This window comes from Rosa rugosa, chromosome 1, assembly GCF_958449725.1.
Source record: "Rosa rugosa chromosome 1, drRosRugo1.1, whole genome shotgun sequence".
Lineage (NCBI taxonomy): Eukaryota > Viridiplantae > Streptophyta > Magnoliopsida > Rosales > Rosaceae > Rosa > Rosa rugosa.
The window spans coordinates 33,733,602-33,752,074 of record NC_084820.1 but is presented as its reverse complement, the minus strand read 5'-3'; the positions used below and the strand labels follow the sequence as shown (position 1 = coordinate 33,752,074).

The 18,473-nt window shown below is 37.1% G+C and overlaps 3 protein-coding genes and 1 pseudogene across 12 annotated transcripts; 2 read left to right on the top strand and 2 right to left on the bottom strand.

Annotated features, from left to right (window-relative positions):
• Positions 1-878: 878 nt before the first annotated feature.
• On the top strand, positions 879-3,440 carry LOC133724715 (uncharacterized). Its single transcript, XM_062151540.1, has 3 exons — positions 879-1,240; positions 2,433-2,697; positions 2,951-3,440. The coding sequence occupies exons 1-3, from the start codon at positions 979-981 to the stop codon at positions 3,183-3,185; spliced, it is 762 nt and encodes a 253-aa protein (XP_062007524.1). The 5' UTR covers positions 879-978; the 3' UTR covers positions 3,186-3,440.
• A 2,085-nt stretch (positions 3,441-5,525) lies between these two features.
• LOC133724714 (transcription factor GTE11-like) lies at positions 5,526-10,315 on the bottom strand. Of its 8 annotated transcripts, none has more exons than XR_009853928.1 (4): positions 9,291-10,315; positions 8,227-9,137; positions 7,314-7,376; positions 5,526-6,731 (listed from the first exon to the last, which is right to left on the bottom strand). XR_009853928.1 is itself a non-coding variant. In XM_062151538.1 (4 exons), the coding sequence occupies exons 1-3, from the start codon at positions 10,198-10,200 to the stop codon at positions 7,343-7,345; spliced, it is 1,017 nt and encodes a 338-aa protein (XP_062007522.1). In that variant the 5' UTR covers positions 10,201-10,315; the 3' UTR covers positions 5,526-6,731; positions 7,314-7,342. The 8 variants fall into 8 exon arrangements, 3 of the variants coding, with proteins under 3 accessions (XP_062007522.1, XP_062007523.1, XP_062007520.1); XR_009853929.1 differs by having other exon boundaries at positions 5,526-6,282; XR_009853926.1 differs by having other exon boundaries at positions 5,526-6,282; positions 6,479-7,376; positions 9,065-9,137.
• Positions 10,316-10,712: 397 nt separating this feature from the next.
• LOC133726520 (AT-hook motif nuclear-localized protein 17-like) lies at positions 10,713-11,478 on the top strand (annotated as a pseudogene).
• Positions 11,479-12,908: 1,430 nt separating this feature from the next.
• LOC133735735 (uncharacterized) lies at positions 12,909-17,405 on the bottom strand. 3 transcript variants are annotated; one of them, XM_062163174.1, is made up of 5 exons: positions 17,034-17,403; positions 16,804-16,909; positions 14,612-14,684; positions 14,349-14,449; positions 12,909-13,670 (listed from the first exon to the last, which is right to left on the bottom strand). In XM_062163174.1, the coding sequence occupies exons 2-5, from the start codon at positions 16,883-16,885 to the stop codon at positions 13,543-13,545; spliced, it is 384 nt and encodes a 127-aa protein (XP_062019158.1). In that variant the 5' UTR covers positions 16,886-16,909; positions 17,034-17,403; the 3' UTR covers positions 12,909-13,542. The 3 variants fall into 3 exon arrangements, with proteins under 3 accessions (XP_062019158.1, XP_062019152.1, XP_062019166.1); XM_062163168.1 differs by having other exon boundaries at positions 16,804-17,184; positions 17,282-17,394; XM_062163182.1 differs by lacking the exon at positions 12,909-13,670 and adding an exon at positions 13,688-14,086 and having other exon boundaries at positions 16,804-17,405.
• Between the last annotated feature and the right edge of the window lie 1,068 nt (positions 17,406-18,473).

Here is an 18,473-nt window from a genome sequence, read left to right as displayed (position 1 = left end):
TTGTGTGCTAATTCTTGTTTCAGATGTATTTTTCTGCATTTCCCTTGTTTGATATGGCTCTAAATAATGTTCTGTACCCCAAAACTATGAGCATTGTATGTTTTGGATGATACCATCTTGGTTGTTTGATAATATGCTTGGGTGAAAAAAGCTGGAGTCTTTAAAGGTGATATTAGTGGTTTTCTGATGAGATTTGGAGACAAAGATGAAATCTTTGAGTAGTGTAGGACTTGGTTTGAGTGTGGTTTTTGGTTGCTTATTCTTGGCTCTAATTGCTGAGCTTTACTACTTGCTGTGGTGGAAGAAGAGGCTGACCAACAGAGAGATAGAAGATGACTACAGCAGCCCATCAAAGGAGGTGTTCTACATGTTCTGCTGGAGAAGGACTTCCAAGAGAGGTGTTGGTGATGGTTTCGGTGGAGGAGAAGAAGAGGATGCAGACGATTTTCAGAGAAGATGAACAGTAAAATGACGAAAATATCCTTCAAAAGTTAACTCTGTTAACGATTTTACTGTTGCTAGGTACGGAAATTGGGTCGAGACCAAAACTTCAGGTACCATTATGAGGTTTTTTAAAGTATAGGTATGAAAATTAATAGTCTGGAAAAGTTCAGACACTGTTTGGACGATTTTCCCTAATGTAACAGGAGTCGATCTTCTCAGGAAAAAAAAATAATAATAATTAGAGGGATCGAAGTGTAATTTAGGCTTCTTGAGGGCTTATCCGTTTAGACACGATCGATGAGGGGGTAATCATCGTGTGTATCTAGAGACACATAATTTTGGTAACACCTCCGACTCCCACTCTGCCACTGCAACATCCGGCCCACTCACCGTATCACATATTCCCACGTGTCCAATCCCACGTAGTAACAGTAGCAGACCTTCAATACCTCAAATTCCTGGGTATCCCTAGCTCCCCCCAAACGCGCGCGCGCGCGAGCGAGTGAGGGAAAGGAAGGGAACGCAGAGAGAGAGATGGGGAGCTCACCAAACGACTTCTCGGTGGTGGTACTGCCATCGGACTATGGAATCGACGCGAGGCCGTTCCTCACGAACCAGGAGAGAGTGTCCTCACAAGAAGAAGATGAAGAAGACCAAGACAATTGGCACGACTGTCCTCAGCACCTCTCTTCCGACGAGGACTTCTCCGATCTCGAGCTCTTGCAGTTCTTTCGTCCCCAAGGCCGTGACAAATCTGGAAACCTGATTTTCCGTATTGTCGGAAAATACTTTCCCGGTAACAATCCGATCTAACACCTTCCGTATTTGCTCCATTAAGGAGAATCATGTGCTATAAATTCTGTAATTACAATAATTCGGCTGCTCGGATACAAAATTTTTCATCTGTTATTCGAAACTAATCTCTGTTTAACTGATAATAAACATGTCCTTTATGTATCTAGCCTAGTTACCATAAACAACCCTAACATTATGGTTTTGACTGTACAAGGAATTGAAAAGAGGCAGACAGATGATTTCCTTAAGGCTAGGATCGCTTTATGAATTTTTGCATAGAGTTTATTGTTTTTGGGATGTTTGCAGACAGAGAACTTTTTAGCTGAGAGATGGCAGTGAATCTTATTTAAGAATGTTGTGCGAAAAGCTTTAAAAGGCTCTGTTGCCCTGGTTTTTTAATATAGCTGTTGATAAGAGGATGGCTGGGAGACATAATGTCTTGTTAGTTGAGTTACTTGAGTCCAAGATTGTGGATATTTCAACATTTGATCTTTACACCTGAATGTAGTGGTGCTGCATGTGAAGTTTGCATCTTAATACAATCAGAAGTTGAGTTCAGCTTACAACGATTTATATTGAGCTTAGAAGACTCTGTAGGACCTAGTGATTCTTAAAAAAACTTCATTTAAAAATTGTATTTTTTTTTTTTTTTTGATAAATAGTGGATTGTGGTTAAGTAACAATGTCTCGGAATATATTATGCGTGTTCAGTTGTTTATGGATAACGTCTATTGATTTGCATTTAATTTTGTAAAGAAGATGGTGTCTTGCTTCCATTTAGTTTGGCTCAGAACTTCTAGAATTTCATATAGTTAGAAGAGACCATAATTTAGGATCCATTTGATAACTTATTTGTTTTGTTTTCAGTTTATATTTTGGTTAAGGGAGATGGAGAAGAGGAGAGAGATGAACAATTTGAGGGAGAGAATGGAATAATACATAGAATCATTCAAAATACATACTTATAAACTAGAAATCGATTTAAATGGCTTTTAGTTTTTTCTTTTTGTTAAAGTCTTAAACTTCTCTACCTCTTATTCTCTTCTCATATCTCCTTGACTAAAAAACATAAAAAAAAAAATTAAAAAAAAGTAAAGATGTAATCAAACACACTTAAATTTTCTTTATATCCTAATTTTAGTTAGCAGAAACATGACATGAATTATTTTGATCTATTTATGCTCTTTCTGCAGCTCCAGTTGTGAGTGGGGATAGGCTAAAGAGGTACATATGCAACAAACTATGCAGTGACTCTCCAGAAGGGCCATACTGCATTGTTTACATGCATAGTACTGTGCAAAAGGAGGATAACTCCCCTGGAATAACTATCTTGAGGTGGATTTATGAAGAACTTCCTAGTTATTTGAAGGATAGGCTTCAAGTTGTGTACTTCATTCACCCTGGACTTCGCTCAAGGCTTGTCTTTGCCACTCTTGGCCGATTTTTCTTAAGTGGAGGGTGAGTGATTTCATATATTTAGAAACCAGTTATCTAACATTTAATTAACAGCGAATAGTAGTAGTAATAATTATAAGAATCTGTGGTTCAAGTATTTTTACAATAGTAACATTCCTCCCTACTTTTCTTTCAACATACCTCAAGGTTTGAAACAACATCATACCATGTAGTCATCCACATTATGTCTGAGTATCAAACAAAATGACTATATTTCAAATCTTTGATATTTTCTAAGTATTCTGTTTCTTTGCAGCCTATATTGGAAAATCAAGTATGTAAGCCGCCTGCAGTATCTTTGGGATGATATAAAGAAAGGAGAGATTGAGATTCCCGACTTTGTAAAAATTCATGATGATGTTCTTGAGCATAGACCATTAACAGATTATGGGATCGAACCAGACCCTCTTCACATGATTGAGGTGCCATCAACTGCATATTCATTTGGAAGGTATGAGGAGAGATGGGCATCAAGAGAATATACGTCTTAGGCGCTATATAAATAGCAGATTCCTGGTAAACTATGTGGGTTGAGATGCGCTACCATATGTGTATGCCTGCTCTATACATAGTTATATTAAAGTTATCTTCTGTAGCCAAAGTTAATTATTGAAGACGTTGATTGGTAAGTAGATGTATGTACTCTATTTGTCCAATTTTAGCTTCGAGACACTTGCGTGTATTGAGTATTAATGTGCTTTCTAAATCATGGTTTACATGGATGTATTTGTACCATGTATTCGTAACTCGGTTTTATTCAATGGGATCTCAAACTCTGAGAACATTTTACAAACCTGCCCTTAAGCACTTGTTTCCTGAATTCCTTCCAGCATTTTAAAACAGCACCTAAGGGGGAGTATTTCCAAAGTTGACATGAACGCACCATGCTGTCTTCTACTTCCGCTTTTTTATTTTATTTTTTTAATGATTTTTTTTATAATTTTTATAATAATTAATTAATTAATTTTTATTTTTAAAACACAGTGAATCAGAAGCTGCAAGGGAGTAATGGTGGACCATTAAAACAACTCGACCTTTTCACGAACAACTAAATATCAGATTGTACGCCCAAAACAGTAGTGTAATTTAGGATTCCTTTGGTGCATCTGTTCTACACCTAACTCAATTTGGTGTTGCAAAATTCAGCACAAAATGATGTAAATGTTATAAAATAAGATGAGGAACTTGCTTGATTATAAGCAGTGGTGGATTGATGATGTTATTTCTATTCAGGCGCAATGAAAAATAGACCAAAAAATTTAGACAAGAAAAATAGAGACAATTATCCATTACTAATGACAGTCTCAATTTCATAAGTTGGACTCACAGAATTTAGTTGTTGTAATTCCCGATTGTTAATGTAATAGAAAAAGAGAAAAGAAAAATGGAGACAATTTGTTGGTCAAGATAATAAACATGGAATATCATAACTATACTTGGCAAAAAAAAAAAAAATTATAATCACGGCTTCATATTAACAAGTCATGGCTGGTATCATAAGCTTGAAGGCCTTAGTGGAGAAGGGGATGAGCAACAAAGTTTTCAATGAGTCTGAATATATACTCAAGTCAGTAATAACAATATAAAGAAGGGAAGAAATCAAGGATGTAAGTGATAATGATAAAGTTAAAACAACCTGATTTTTAACTTACTATTTCAAATTTAAATAGATGATAAGATTAAGGAAGAAACTTAGGGGGGTGTATTCACTTATACACCATTTTACAGAGGTCAGCTATCTAATCGGTGCTGATTGCTATTAGGATTGTTCTGGTTGTTGGAACAGAGATGCTTGGGATTTACAAATGATATTTCAATTTTCACACATGGTACAGAAAGATTAGATTTTGACCAGAGTCTTCAATTTGGTGTTGTATGCTATAAATTTGATGCAAGATGGAATTGGCAGAGTTTAGTTGAATTTTGTTGTTCCGATTTTGATTTCATGTGTAAACATTAGCATTATCTGCTTGAGCTTAAATGTTACTGGACTTGCTGTACCCTTGTAGATGCTAATGTTGCTTTGAAAGAGTCTGGAAAAATAAGGGTATTGTTGAAAATGGTGCAAGGTTTGCTAGTGAGCACTCTAGCTACGTTGCGTAGCAGTTGTTGAAGTGTTATTGCATAAGTGCCTGTGGTCATTTTGTAAACTTTGTTGGTTTTCTTGTGCTGCAGTTGCTGAGGAGAATCAGACATCAGACATCAAACATTCCCCCTATGAGTAGTTTGTTTACTGTTAACCAAGCAACAACGCGAGAAGTACTACAGGCCGCGACATGAAATACCACTTGATGAGGGGCCTGGAGGTGATGCTTAGACAAATGCCAGCATTTAGCAACAGACCTTGTATTGCATACTGATTTACATAGATCCTATGATTATACTTCGTCGTTTTTCCCCTTCCTAGACCATACTCCTTAGAATGTGGATAAACGATTAAACAGATCAGAGAACCTATCTATTTGTTATTTTGTTTGTACTCAATGAAGCCTCTTTGGTGAAATTTTTTTCACAATCTGATGCTTGAAAATGAAAAGAAAGAGAAATAAATGCCCGGGAATATGCTTTTAAATTGATTGTGGGCGTCCACATGGCTATTTAAGTTTTGTGGTTGCTTGTTTATTCATATATAAGCCATTGCGGATGTCTTATGGCATGCCGTTCCTCTTCAATCTCATAAGCATGCAGTACATAATCGTGAAAGTTACATCGTTTTTTTTTTTTTTGACAATGCAATGTTGAGGTAGCAGAAAAAGTACCTACTCTCAACTCTTAAGCCTTCAAACTTCAAACTATTTTCCACTCATTTGGATCATGGATGCTGGTTCATGTGCATGAAATGATTATCCACTCCCAGATAATATTAAGGTTCAAGCGTACAGATCATCTTGTTGACATCCTAAAATCCAAACAAATCTTGTTAATATAATACATTAGAATATGTCTAAATCCATATAGAATTAAAACAATATGTGGATTCTGCAAAATCCATGAGAATCCGTGGATTATTAAAAATCATATAGAATCATTTAAAATCTAGATTGAATACACCCCCCTTAATTTAACTTTCTACTATCAGAAGGGCATTTCTACTATCAGAAGGGCATATTAGATATACTCTCTCTAAGCAGTGCTGCTAAGGTTTGCGCCACCCCTATATGTGATGAGTATGTCGTCCTCCAATGATCAAGAATGCTACAAGGTAACGTTTAGATATGGAATTGTCGTGGAATTGTCTGCAACGAAACTCAATGAGCCCTCGTTGACCTAGCTCAATTAAAGAAGCCAAATTTGATTTTTTTGGTTGAAACCCTAGCCAAACCAATCACATATTGCCTCACTTGCCAACAAACTTGGTTTCATTGGCCACATTTGCTACCCACATGAAGATGGTTCTTAGGGTTTATCTCTTCTCTGGAATGGTGAGATTCATGCTGATCTTCGAACAAAGTCTCCCCATCACATTGATGTGGAGATCAAAGAACCAGGTATCCCTGCTGTGTATAGATTTACGGGAATTTATGGTTTTGCTGCCCGGAGAGAAAGGAGCAGAACATGGGATTTGATTCGTGCCTTGGCTGCGAAAAACTGTGATATGCCATGGCAGATGGCCGGTGATTTTAACAAAATCTTGTTAGAACTGTACATGAAAATAAATACAAATCTATATCCAAATGAATACATGTAGATAGACATTTCTGTGCAAAATAGAACTAGGATAGATACAGCATCAGCAATCCCAGATTTCCAGAAAATATTAAAACTAGAAGAATTGCATACTTACTTGAAGAACTTGATTCATTCATTTTGATCTTCTCCTGATTACACCTTTATGATTCTCTACAAGTAGATGGGACTATTTTATGAATGAGAAAAGGGGCGTGTATCAGCAGGGACCAAAACCTGATTATATATGAAGCTTAGCCATGCATGACAGTTTCTTCCATCAAGAAACTGTACTTTGTTATCTGGCAACACTCGGAAGACTTGTGCAAATTTTGGACCTTGCTCTTTCTGCCACTGTCGAATGAGCACATCTGAAAATCAAGTGAACTAAATGAGTGCTTGTGAAAACGAAATCAAAGCAGAATTGAAGTTGAAAACAGAGACTGTATGTGAGAATCTGAGGAAAATGAACACGTGTTGAAGTGCATACTTTTGATTCTTAAGATCGGACTTTGTATGCTTGGAGGCATCACCAAAGAATAGAATGAAGATACAGAACTAGTGCTGCTATGTACTCAACTTTACATTGTCTGCAGAGGTTGAAATGTAACGAGTGCTGCCATGAAAAACCAAGGCATATTTGCTAGTTTTTTTCCTAGAAGATAAAATGAAACATCCCCCATTGGAAATTACGGCCTTCTGAGTATAATCTAGCTTAACCAGAACTTCTCTTTGGCTATGAAACAAGTGCCAAAAGGCTTTAATGTATTATACAGCAACTAGAGTGTTGGCTAGGAGGACTTGAACAAAGTATTGAAATACCTTGCGCTTCAACCACACAGACTCAAATCAAAAGGTTGGGAATAAGGAACTAAGGATGTGTACTGTCACAATTCACAAGACATGCACCAAATAGGGCAAGGGTCGATAATGATTCTTGGCAAATGCCTGACCTGGGAAATACATCTTCAATAGAGTTCCACTAACACCCCTCTGTCAAGCCTTGGAAGAGAACTCTGGCAAGAGAAAAATATACGCATTAAGTTGAATATTAACCTCATTTGACTCTGAAAAACAGAAGACATGCAGCAAGCAAGCTAGACCTCTTTGTTAAAAAATGGAGTCCTTGATATAATTAACAAGACACTAACAGTTTGCAAGTATTTGCCTAAAGTTAGAATGAAGCTTCGGGAAAGTGAAACCACAATATTCCATATCGAAGCAATGGGATTGAACACTAGCAAGCTGTAAGTGAAGTCCTTGCTTTACCAATAAAAACATGGCAGGATAAAAGAGAAATCCTTAATTTCCTCATTTGTTAAAATCAACTGATCCTCCTAAGTGTATTTAGAATTGCTAACATACCTCTTGCCAGCTTCTACAACACAACCAAGAATTCAGTATGTATGGCTCCTACATAAATGCATTTTTTATTGAGACATGCCTCATGATCAAGGTAGACATCGAACTTCCGTGAAACCAAGATGGAAAGGTAATTTAACTTCTCCACAAGGTCATTAGTAACACACAGAGGAAATAATTTTTAAAACCAAGATAATTAATTGAAAACCAGTTCCGACTGATCTAAGAAGTAGAAGCAGATAAAGCGATTATAATAGCACATAGACAGGATGTGAAATTGAGAATTCATAACAAGTCAAAGCTGAAAGATGATAGCAAATAATTGTCTGCTTTCAAACATAATACTTCTGTTCTTTAACCATCTCATAAGCTTCTAATGCTATACACCTTCTAAAAACGTTAACCAGCTTCAGCATGCCAACTTAAAAGTTAATTGAAAATCTTGATTTCTAGCATGGAAACTCTTTATACTAAGGGTGATTTTCTTTTACCAATATCAGTTACCTGTCGGTTCTGATGTACATAGCACACGTCCACAACAAACAACTTTAAGCCCTCTCTACAGGTAATGAAAACTATTTAGGTGCAAGAAAGATAGTCTTACAAAAGGTTTTTGCTTGCACTGTGAACATTGAAATCCATCAGAAGTGCTTGAAGCCTCTTTATCATCAGCAGAATCGCCATCTATCCAACAGGTGCAATGCGGACAATACCAGCTACCTTCAGGAAGCTCCTGAAGTTGAAAACACAAAACAGAAGAAAAAATCTCCAAAACAACACATTCAACAAAAACCCTTACAACTAGGCAAAACAAAAGGTTATCTAAGTTTAAAATCTAATTTCCTGGAACTACAGAAATAGAATCACATAGTTCGAAAAGAAATTCAAACAAAAAATCATTAACAGGATGACTTTTTTTTGCAATTTCTCATAACATCACAAGTTCACAACATAGTTTTCCTAGCTTCAAAAGTTCAAAACACAAAATGTAAAGCCACCATGCATTCTGGAGGAAACAGAATTCTGTACACAAGTGAACCAAGAATAAGTTCATGTCCAAGACGTAAACTTTCAGCAGTCTAAATTGAATGCTGTCTATGAAGAAACATTGAAAAGTACGTACCCTCAATACTCAACCAAGTACAGCAAATATTGGAGCACACTAAATACAAAATTTACCACATGGATCAATGTCAAAATAACCATTATGGTACGGTTTAGCTACTCATTGCAATAAACCAGATGCAATTGTAAAAACAAAATCACTGTACAGACAAGATACCCTTTTCTGGAATCAGTAACCCCACACAGTGAGGAAATGGTACTGTTTCTTTTCTCTTACATGTGGATGATGATGATGATATGCCACCATATGTGGATGTAATATTTAGTTGTTTGTGGACTCTGTTCTCCATCTGCTCACCATAACAAATCACAATGCAAGGGACAGACAATTAGAGAAGAAACTGTTTTCAGTTTCTTTAATTTCAACAAAGAATTTCAAGTTAAAGAAGTGATAATCAATTAAGTAAAATGGAAATTCTGCGAGCTCCATCAACGGATTTCACCTTCTTCCCAATCTCCAATGCGAAATTCATCCTCATCAACATCTTCAAGTTCATCCCTCTTCAAATAGATGCCCAACTTCTCAAGTGTCAACCAACGATAAACCCTGTAACAAGAATCCTGTTTGATGCCACCACTGCACAACAACTTGAGTTGTTGAAGATCTTGTAAAGGATTCTCGACTTTCAAGCGAGCAGCCTCTTCAACCCTCAAAATTTCCTTACGAGCCTGTTCCCTTAGCCGCTTGATTCGGAGCTCCTTATATTTATTCACTGCACAAGTGATAGCAGAAGCAGAACCCTTCCCTTCGTCAAGGCCGCGCTTGATTCGGTGTTCCTTATCTTTATCCACTGCAGAAGCAGAACCCTTCTTTTCGTCAAGGTTTCTGGATGACCTCTTGGCCTCTCTTTTGTTGTTGTTGTTGTTGAGTTGTTTAAGACTTAATGGACTCACTGGACTAATAGGAGACACAAACCTATCCAAACTAGCACAAGAAGCTTTCAAGGTTGAAGACCTAGTTTCAGGAAACCCTAATTTCCACTTAGCCTCAAAAACCTTACCAAGAGTCCTGGCCATTGCACGCTGTTTATCTCCAAGAGGGTAACACCATGACGCGTTTTGGAAGGTAAGCCTGACATCGGCCACAAAGGCATCAATACTGGAGTAGTTGTCTCTCTCCAACTTGGATTTGACGGTGGACAGATCCATAGGCCTTCGAACCTCCTGAGAATCAGGGATTCGAACAGCCACAGAGCCAAAACGGTGATCAATTAGCTCCTGCAAGATGCCGCAACAAAGAAGTTTTTGGGTCTGCTCCAAACCTGTCACCGGCATCAGCTTTTGCTTCTTGGATGATGAAATCGTTGTGTCACCCACATCCTCTCTACGCCTTCTTTTAGAATCGCAACCCATAGCTGCAATTCTGAAGCGCAAAACCCAGAAAGAGACAGATATAACGCAGAAACTAAGAGTGATAGAAGAAAACAAATAAGCGAAGCGAGTGCAATTGGAGATCCCTTATGAAACGCAAGACTATATATGACAAGGAAAAGGAAAGGGTCGGTTGCCAATACGGCGTCGTGACGCGTTGTTTTCTTTTATTCCAAGAAAATGAAATGAAATCAATTTTTTATATAATTTCCAGGATAAATCATTCTCCAAAACAAATAATAATAAGCAGATTCACTTCAACAAATAAAATGAAACATATAAAATCAAATTATTAATTACACAAATAAAACGACCAATGTTTGTTCCAAAAATAACATAAAATGAGAGAAATTTTGAAGAATAATCTTTTTTTGGTCTTCAAATTGAATTATAGCCTGGTTTTCTGAAATAGTTGAAAAATAACCTTATGAAGCAATAAAATGTCATAATTACCCTTAATGAAAAGTTAACACTCTCCAACTCTTCTTCTTCGCAATACACGTGATTGTGAGGACCTAACCCAGATCGGACGGATCTGAACAGATTCAAGCCATTCCATGGAAGGTGAATACGGAGGTGGTGACACCAAGAGTGAAACCCAAAACATGTTCTCGAAGCTTCACCATCATAACAACCCACAATCTCATCCTCACCCCCACCACCCCCAGCAGCAACACTACCACCACCATTTCTCCAACCCATTTCAGATCACCCTAGTCCGCGAATGTCAGCCTCAAACTTCTGAAGAAGAAGACACCAGCCGAACCAACAGCGGCACAGCCACCAAGCCGCTTGTTTCAGATCCCAACAACCCCACTGACGGCGACGGCACCACCATTGAAGTCGTCCGCAGGCCCAGGGGCCACCCTCCCGGCTCCAAGAACAAGCCCAAGCCTCCCGTCATCATAACCCGCGACACCGAGCCCGCCATGAGCCCGTACATTCTTGAAGTCCCCGGCGGAAGCAACGTCGTCGAAGTCGTCTCGAGATTCTGCTGCCGCAAGAACATCGGATTCGTCGCCAACGTTCCACGGCCGCTTCGACATCCTCTCGATCTCCGCCACGTTCCTTCCGCAAACGACGGCGACCAGCCTGATCCCCAACGGCTTCACCATCTCTCTTGCCGGACAGCAGGGACAGATCGTCGAGGACACGTCGCAAGAGGAGTCCAGTTTTGTCCAGACCCACAGAGGGCCAACAAAGTCCCGGCGTCTCCGCCGGACCGGGAGGAAGAAGTTTCAATTTCTCTTAAGCCCGTGAGCTAGCGCGTTCTATTTAGGTGATAGATAGAAAATTCGGCAAGATGGAAAGTGCATTGAGTAAGAAGGAGAGTTGGGAAATGTAAGCTTTCAGTGAGGGTAATTATGACATTTTAATGCTTCATATGGTCATTTTTCAACTATTTCAGAAAACCAGGCTATATTTCAATTTGAAGACCAAAAAAGGGTTATTCTTCAAAATTTCTCATAAAATGAAAAGACTAATTGTCACGTGTGAAGATTGTGTCAAATGGTTAGTGTATTAAATATGTAACTTCTTTTAGGCCACGTTTGATTCGCGGAAAGTAAGCATCAGAAAATGAAATTTGTTCTTTTCTTGCGTTTGGGATGCAAAAGAAAAGTAAATCATTTCCTGAAATAAGGAAAAATAAGGGGGAAAGTGGTTCCTTCCAAACTCCAAATGAATCACTTTCCCCTATTCTTTCCTTGTATTTATTACTCACAACATATTATTTTATTACATTATTTACAAATTTTTTAACAACTTTCCTAATAACTTTCCTTATGTTACCAAACATCAGAATGGAAAGTTTTTGGAAAATTTCATTTCCCTTCCCATGGGAAAGGCAAAGGAATTACTTTCCTTTCCGTGAACCAAAAGAGACCTTAATGTTACCTTAGATGTCGAACTTGACATCTTTACTGACGCTTCCTTTTGCAGGGGAAATACCTTAGAAGTACTAGGTAGACTAAATGCTAGTTGGTTGAAGTGCTTTCATATGCGAGAGCCTCACACCCTATTGTCACCTTCATGCTAACCCCAGCCAGCATTCGACTAATCATTGCTATATATAGACGTTGTCTCTGAGCATTTCTTGTCTAAGAGCATGATGAAGAGAGACCGACAGTTCTCAATCTCAATCCCGTCCAAGTAGCCTATGTGGGTTTTGATCCGCCAATGTTGTTCTTAGTGTACAGTTCTTTCATCCCTTAACCCGGTTGGGTTAGTACGTCCTTGGAGCCATATGCTTTGATTGGCACATCCAAAGTGTCTGTTTAGCCAGTCTTGGTCTCATGAGTCTTTCTTGAAGTATCCATTAAATGCAAAGGCAGAGGTCATAGAGTTCTAAGATTACCAATCTCAAACAGATCTCAATATCCTTTTAAGGTTTACCTGTGCTTTCATATTGATGATGAAATGGGTCTAATTAAACATCTAGAGAATGTATATAGTACATAGAAACTCGATTGCTTTCTGAGTTGCAGAGCATGCAATTGGTGTTGAGCATTCAAGAAAAGGAGATGTATATGGTAATGGGATCATTGTGTTGGAAATCTTCGAAAGAAAAATCACCAAAGTAATGTTTAAGGGTCGTGGTTAAAGACAGTTTGAATCTCCACAACTCACTACAAGAGAAAATGAAAAATGTGATGAATAGAATTCCTCACAAAAAGTTTAAATTCCTCGCTAAAAGTGATGAGCGAGGAAATCAAGCCGTCGCAAACTTTCCTCGCCTAAACCCCCTCACGAATTACTATATGCGAGGACTTTTGGTTTCCTCACAAATGAACAATTGCGAGGAATGCATATTCCTCACAAATTAAGAATTGCGAGGAACGCATATTCCTCACAAATTGAGGATTGCGAGGAACACATATTCCTCTCGTATTAATATTTGTGAGGCTCTTGTATCCTCATAGTTAAGAATATGTTGTTCATTTCACAATTCTAATTTTTTTTTATATGCTGTTATTTTACTTGCTGGAAGCCTTGAAGATAAACAACAAATAAAAGGCATAACTAAAGAATTATCAATAACACTTTTGGACTTATATTAAATAAAGAATAATTATTACATATAGTTCCTCAACTGCAAGAACAAAAGATCTTGGAAGATGTTTAGTTCCTTAATAACATATACAAAAGATACTCTCTAAGTAGAGGTCCATGAAAATCAAGGCATCAATTTAAATCCTCCATACCAAGACCCCTGGGAAGTCATCTATGCCTTCAACATTATCAATCCTGGTGCAAAGCATCCCATTGTTTTTGCTAGTAAAATACACCCCTGTAATTTGTTAAAGATCATCCACTAAAAAGATTTCAATTTTGCTCGACTATTATTGGAAGCTTGTCACTCAAAGTCACTTGTATGACTGAAGATGAGTATCCAATGATATGCCTCTTCAACGCTTTGCCCTGAAATCTTTCATCCTCTTCTTCATTTTCTCCTACAGCAAAATGAAAAGAGATGACTACATAGCCGACAAACAAATCCAGAAAATTTATATCATAAGTTTAGTAATAATCTGACATTGATCAACCCATAACAAAAGTTATACCACCACCAAAAACTTATCAAAAAGTAGTACTTTATGGATGATATTAGCTTGAACAATAAATTCTATTCAACATAAATGAAAGCAGCACATTGAGGAGCTTGTATTGCATCTGAGCGTGGAATGGAACATTAGCTACATAACCAATAAAGCTTAATGACTCTAATGCATAGTATGAGTCTTGCCACCAACATAATCACACAACTAGCAGCAAAACAGATATCATAAGCAACATAGAATTAGTCATCAGCATACCAAAACACAGTAAAGTCCAGTGACCTTCCAGTTTCCAGCAACACTACAAGTAACTAACACATAAGAAAGTCATCATTATCAAGGTCAAAAAAACAAAATACTTGCACAAATTCTAGATAGTTGAAATTAACTAACTCTATTGGTTACTTCATTAAAGTTCTTTCAAACTGATCTCATTTCAAACAGATGCTGCTCCCTTTAACTCTTCTTATTATATTACATACCAGCTAGCTGTTATTTCCCAAATAATAGTATTTTCTTCAATTCTGAGATAAAAAACAACACTAAATTATAAGTATTGAAGATGGATTTTACCTAAGAGAGGAGCAAACTTCAGAACAGAATACCGCAGAACATGACTCTGCAGCTTGTCCAGCTTATACAATAAACCAAAACCCTCCTCCTTGATCAAGGTCCTGGCAGTTTGTCCAATACATCTTAAAGGTAATTTTAGATTTAGATCATCACCTAAAAATGATTTGAATTATCAACTTTTTTTTTTGTAGTCTATAATATACTTCTATAATCCAGAAACAATATTAGATATGAAAGTTCTAATATGAATATGAAAGTTGAACCTGAATTCAAATTTGTGGAGCACTGAGCTGCTTGCTTTTGCAATTAGATTTATATTCTTCACTGAAAATATTACTACATCAACAAGAAATGCACAATTTCTCAGTTTCATTAGAGCATCTCTGAAGGACAAAACTAAAGAGTAGTGACACAATCTTCTTTCGAAATTGTGCATAAATTCATTTTAAATCCAATTGACTTAAAATCAGTCTTGAAACAACCATTTGAAATGTCTAATTCAATATACATAAAAATTAGATGTTCATTGATTCAAATGGGAGTTCAAATCTCAACAGAAAATCAGAAGATACATTCAAAATTTTAGAACTTTCTAAATTACAGACCAAACTTGGAAAAAACATCAAAAATTCACTTTACAGCGGAATAAGATGAAACTTTCCAGATCCTTTGTTAACTAGCAGAACAGAAACATGTCAAAATTACAGAACATTTGGACGGAACTAAGTTGGTTAAAATAAATCCTGAAGAGGGCAGTGCTGCAGTTTATGCAGAATTTCAGTAAAACTGTTCCCTGTTTTAGATGGAATTAAGAGTTCAAATTTGTTTTGTTTTGGGAGATGAAGAGTCCAGTGCAAATAGGGTACTAATGATAATCTTCAAGTTTGCAGCAACTGAATCCCTTCTTAAACCAGATGTAAAAAACAACTGAAGCTCAAGTATAAGTATGATACCAGCCACATAACATTAAATCTTTGCACAAAATCAGGTGAAAGAAACCATTCAGCCATCTAATTGTGAAAGAGAGTGGATAGCATAATACTATAGGCTCAAAACACAATGTGATTCAAGGATCTGAAAGTGACTGTTTGGTAAGCATTCAAATATTGTCTTTGCACAAAATCAGGTGAAAGAAACAATTCAGCCATCTAATTGTCAACAAATAAGCAGTCAATGACAAAAACAAAACTAATTTATGATGAAAAAAGGCTAAACACTTTTTCCATTTTACTGAACTTTGCAAGGTGATTCATAAGAAAGGGTGTGGGGAAAAAAAACTAAAAAAATGATGCAAAGGTCAGCAGTTTCGGGTCATTGTCCACTCATCTTAGAAAGTGGGTGTATTTGCTGGAAAGAAGGATTTCTAGGTGCATTCAAAGTGCTGAGACCACAGACAATCTTAGTCTCCAATCTCCTCATGAATCCCAACACAACATCCCTCAAATCATCCTCCCTTAACACCTGCTGCAGCTCAACCGTTGCCTTTGATTTTCTTATTTAAAACATCAAGTGGGTGTGGGTGGGTGTGTGTTTGAGAGAGAGAGAGAGAGTTCTTCTTAATTTCTATCTTGTACTTACTAAGTAATATGTTAAAGGACTACTCTTTCTTCAAATTGGCATCAGAAGCAATGGGAAGGTTATAAAACTTAACACAAGAAAAGCTTCACCTGCAGAATGGACTTCCATCACCTGACCATCCCTTAGATCTTAGGGATAGGTCATGCTAAATGCTAAACCAAATGCAAGTTTCAAATCTTAGTGATTAAAGTTTGCTGTTCAAATAGCAGGCCAAACTTTGTTACCTAATGACCCCTTAGATCATAGCAGTTGGATCAATGCTAAAGGCTAACCCAAATGCAATTTTAAAGAACAATGCAACCTACATTATATGCAAAATGAATGACTGCTCAATCAGGCAGTACGCTGATAAAGGCTTACCCAATTAGGATATCAAGTAACCCAATACCTCTTATTCAACTCAAGGTAAACCTCAGTTAGATGCAAAACTAAAGCAACCTCTTTACGAATTATAACATCAAATTATCAATCTTCCCCACAATGGGATTACATAACCTATTGTCAACACTTTTAAGAAGCCAAAACAAAAAGGCCTGATTCTGTTTCTACTTCCACTACTACCACCATACAGTACATGATACAGACAATCATGTCCGCTGCATTATCTCCTACTTAACCAATACGCAGAAGATCGCAATCAAATCATAAACAAGTAATCCCGAAATCAAAGTGCAAAAGCCAACCAACTACAAGGAATTACACAAAAATTAGCACTCAACAATAGCAGAAACACACGTCACAATTTCCACAAACAAAACCGCCCAATTACAAATCTCATCCAATTTCGATAAATTTGCCTAAAAAAAAAATCAGCAGATAAGAAATAAAGTATGAACGAATCCATAGAAAGAAACAAGAATGGAAGAGTGAAATACACCAGTTTTGAATGGATTAATGGCCGCCGTGTTCCTCGGCGTGCTGGGCGTGCTTGCCGTGTCCCTGTTCTTAAAAATGGTCATGTACCTTTCACATTACCATTTTACCTGAAATCACAGATCTGAAACTCATAAAAAAGAAACCAACTTTAAGCTCAAAGACCCAAGTTGGAATCATGGGTCCAATCCAAATCTCACAAAAGCTATAATCTTGATGAATTTCAACACTCACCTTGATCACAACGGCGACGACATTGATGAGAGGATGAGACGGTTTCAGCCTCTGCGGAAGAGTAGATGAAAACAAAAATTAAACCTCTAGCATCTTATCCGCATAAATATCAATTATGAATCGACCATCTGGCATAGCATCTAATTTCGATCTGGATATAGGAGAAAGCCACCGATACATTATGATCTGCATAAAGCATATAGATATAAGAAAAGGCTATAGACAGATTGGGAAGAAGAGAGAATTACCCATCTGTGGTGAGATTTGTTTTGCTCAGCTAAAGAATCAGAGCTCCAATTTGTTCGACGAAGAGATGCACGGAGAGAGAGAGAGAGAGAGAGAGAGAGAGGTCAGCTGAAATATAGAGGCCAAAGTGCGAATATGTGTGGAAAAAAAAGGTGGGAAGTTTAACTTTCGACAAAAAAATTAGGCGGGACGAGCAAACTATTGCTCCTGTTTTTTGGGTATATTTTTGGCGCCATATTCACCGCTTCATAACCAAGGAATCATAAACTTCCTCACAAACTATGAGAATTTGTGAGGCATTTTTCCTCACTGATTTTTAACTAAGCAACGACCATTGATTCCTCGCAAATTGTAATTTTGGGTGAGGAATTATCGTTCCTCGCAAATACTTTCCTCGCTGATTACCTGATTTCTTGTAGTGTTTCATGCCATTTCAACTGCTTTTTCAAATTTGTCTTGATCAGATTTATCCTAATAACTGTACTCATTTGAATTTAAAATCAAAATAAATTAATGAGGTGGACTAACATGATTTAATTAAGTCTGCAACCTCAATTTGATAATTGAATTCCATACCAGTCACATATATATGTCTATGTCCAGCCTAATACAATGTCTTGTTCTTAATACATCTAACAATCTCCCACTGAACTAGACATTGTTTAAGACTTAGATATACATATATGACATAGCATCCTAGAGTGTGCACTTGAATCCAATTCACATCACAAATCTGTTCTCAAAATCCCGTCAGCTATACTTAAACTGTAATGAACCAAAGAATGTCTTGGTGAATTTGTAAATCACCAGCTTTCCAAAGCCACAATGCAGCAAGTAAAACCACATGAATTACCTCAAAATACAGTAGTGAATATATGCTTAAACTTGAGCAATCATCTGCAGTTAAGCATATATATATATAGTCCTACCAAAATTTCAACATACATTGAAGACTGAATTTATTTCATACTAAAATCATTCGTCTGCAAATATACTGTTACATTAACAGCATCTATAGTTGTACAACTTTATTTTGCAGCAAACAACACATTAAATACATTAATGTAAATGAACTACAATATTTCACTCACTCTTAATGAATAAAACCAGAACACATAGTATTAGGTACAATGTGATTAGTTCATATCAGCATCCAAGCTTCCCAAAACTCCCATAGTTTTGATGTGCTCAATG

What these genes read in the sequence shown, in the direction of transcription:
- LOC133724715 (XM_062151540.1), top strand. Translation starts at nt 979, where the DNA reads ATGGGGAGCTCACCAAACGACTTCTCGGTGGTGGTACTGCCATCGGAC. An exon ending in TGTCGGAAAATACTTTCCCG is followed by an intron (nt 1,241 to 2,432) that starts GTAACAATCCGA and finishes CTCTTTCTGCAG; the next exon opens with CTCCAGTTGTGAGTGGGGAT. An exon ending in CGATTTTTCTTAAGTGGAGG is followed by an intron (nt 2,698 to 2,950) that starts GTGAGTGATTTC and finishes GTTTCTTTGCAG; the next exon opens with CCTATATTGGAAAATCAAGT.
- LOC133724714 (XM_062151536.1), bottom strand. Translation starts at nt 10,200, where the DNA reads ATGGGTTGCGATTCTAAAAGAAGGCGTAGAGAGGATGTGGGTGACACA. An exon ending in CATTGGAGATTGGGAAGAAG is followed by an intron (nt 9,138 to 9,290) that starts GTGAAATCCGTT and finishes TATGGTGAGCAG; the next exon opens with ATGGAGAACAGAGTCCACAA. An exon ending in ATCATCATCATCATCCACAT is followed by an intron (nt 7,377 to 9,064) that starts GTAAGAGAAAAG and finishes TTCTCTTGCCAG; the next exon opens with AGTTCTCTTCCAAGGCTTGA.
- LOC133735735 (XM_062163174.1), bottom strand. Translation starts at nt 16,885, where the DNA reads ATGACCATTTTTAAGAACAGGGACACGGCAAGCACGCCCAGCACGCCG. An exon ending in CTCCACAAATTTGAATTCAG is followed by an intron (nt 14,450 to 14,611) that starts GTTCAACTTTCA and finishes ACAAACTGCCAG; the next exon opens with GACCTTGATCAAGGAGGAGG. An exon ending in GAAGTTTGCTCCTCTCTTAG is followed by an intron (nt 13,671 to 14,348) that starts GTAAAATCCATC and finishes ATTTTGCTGTAG; the next exon opens with GAGAAAATGAAGAAGAGGAT.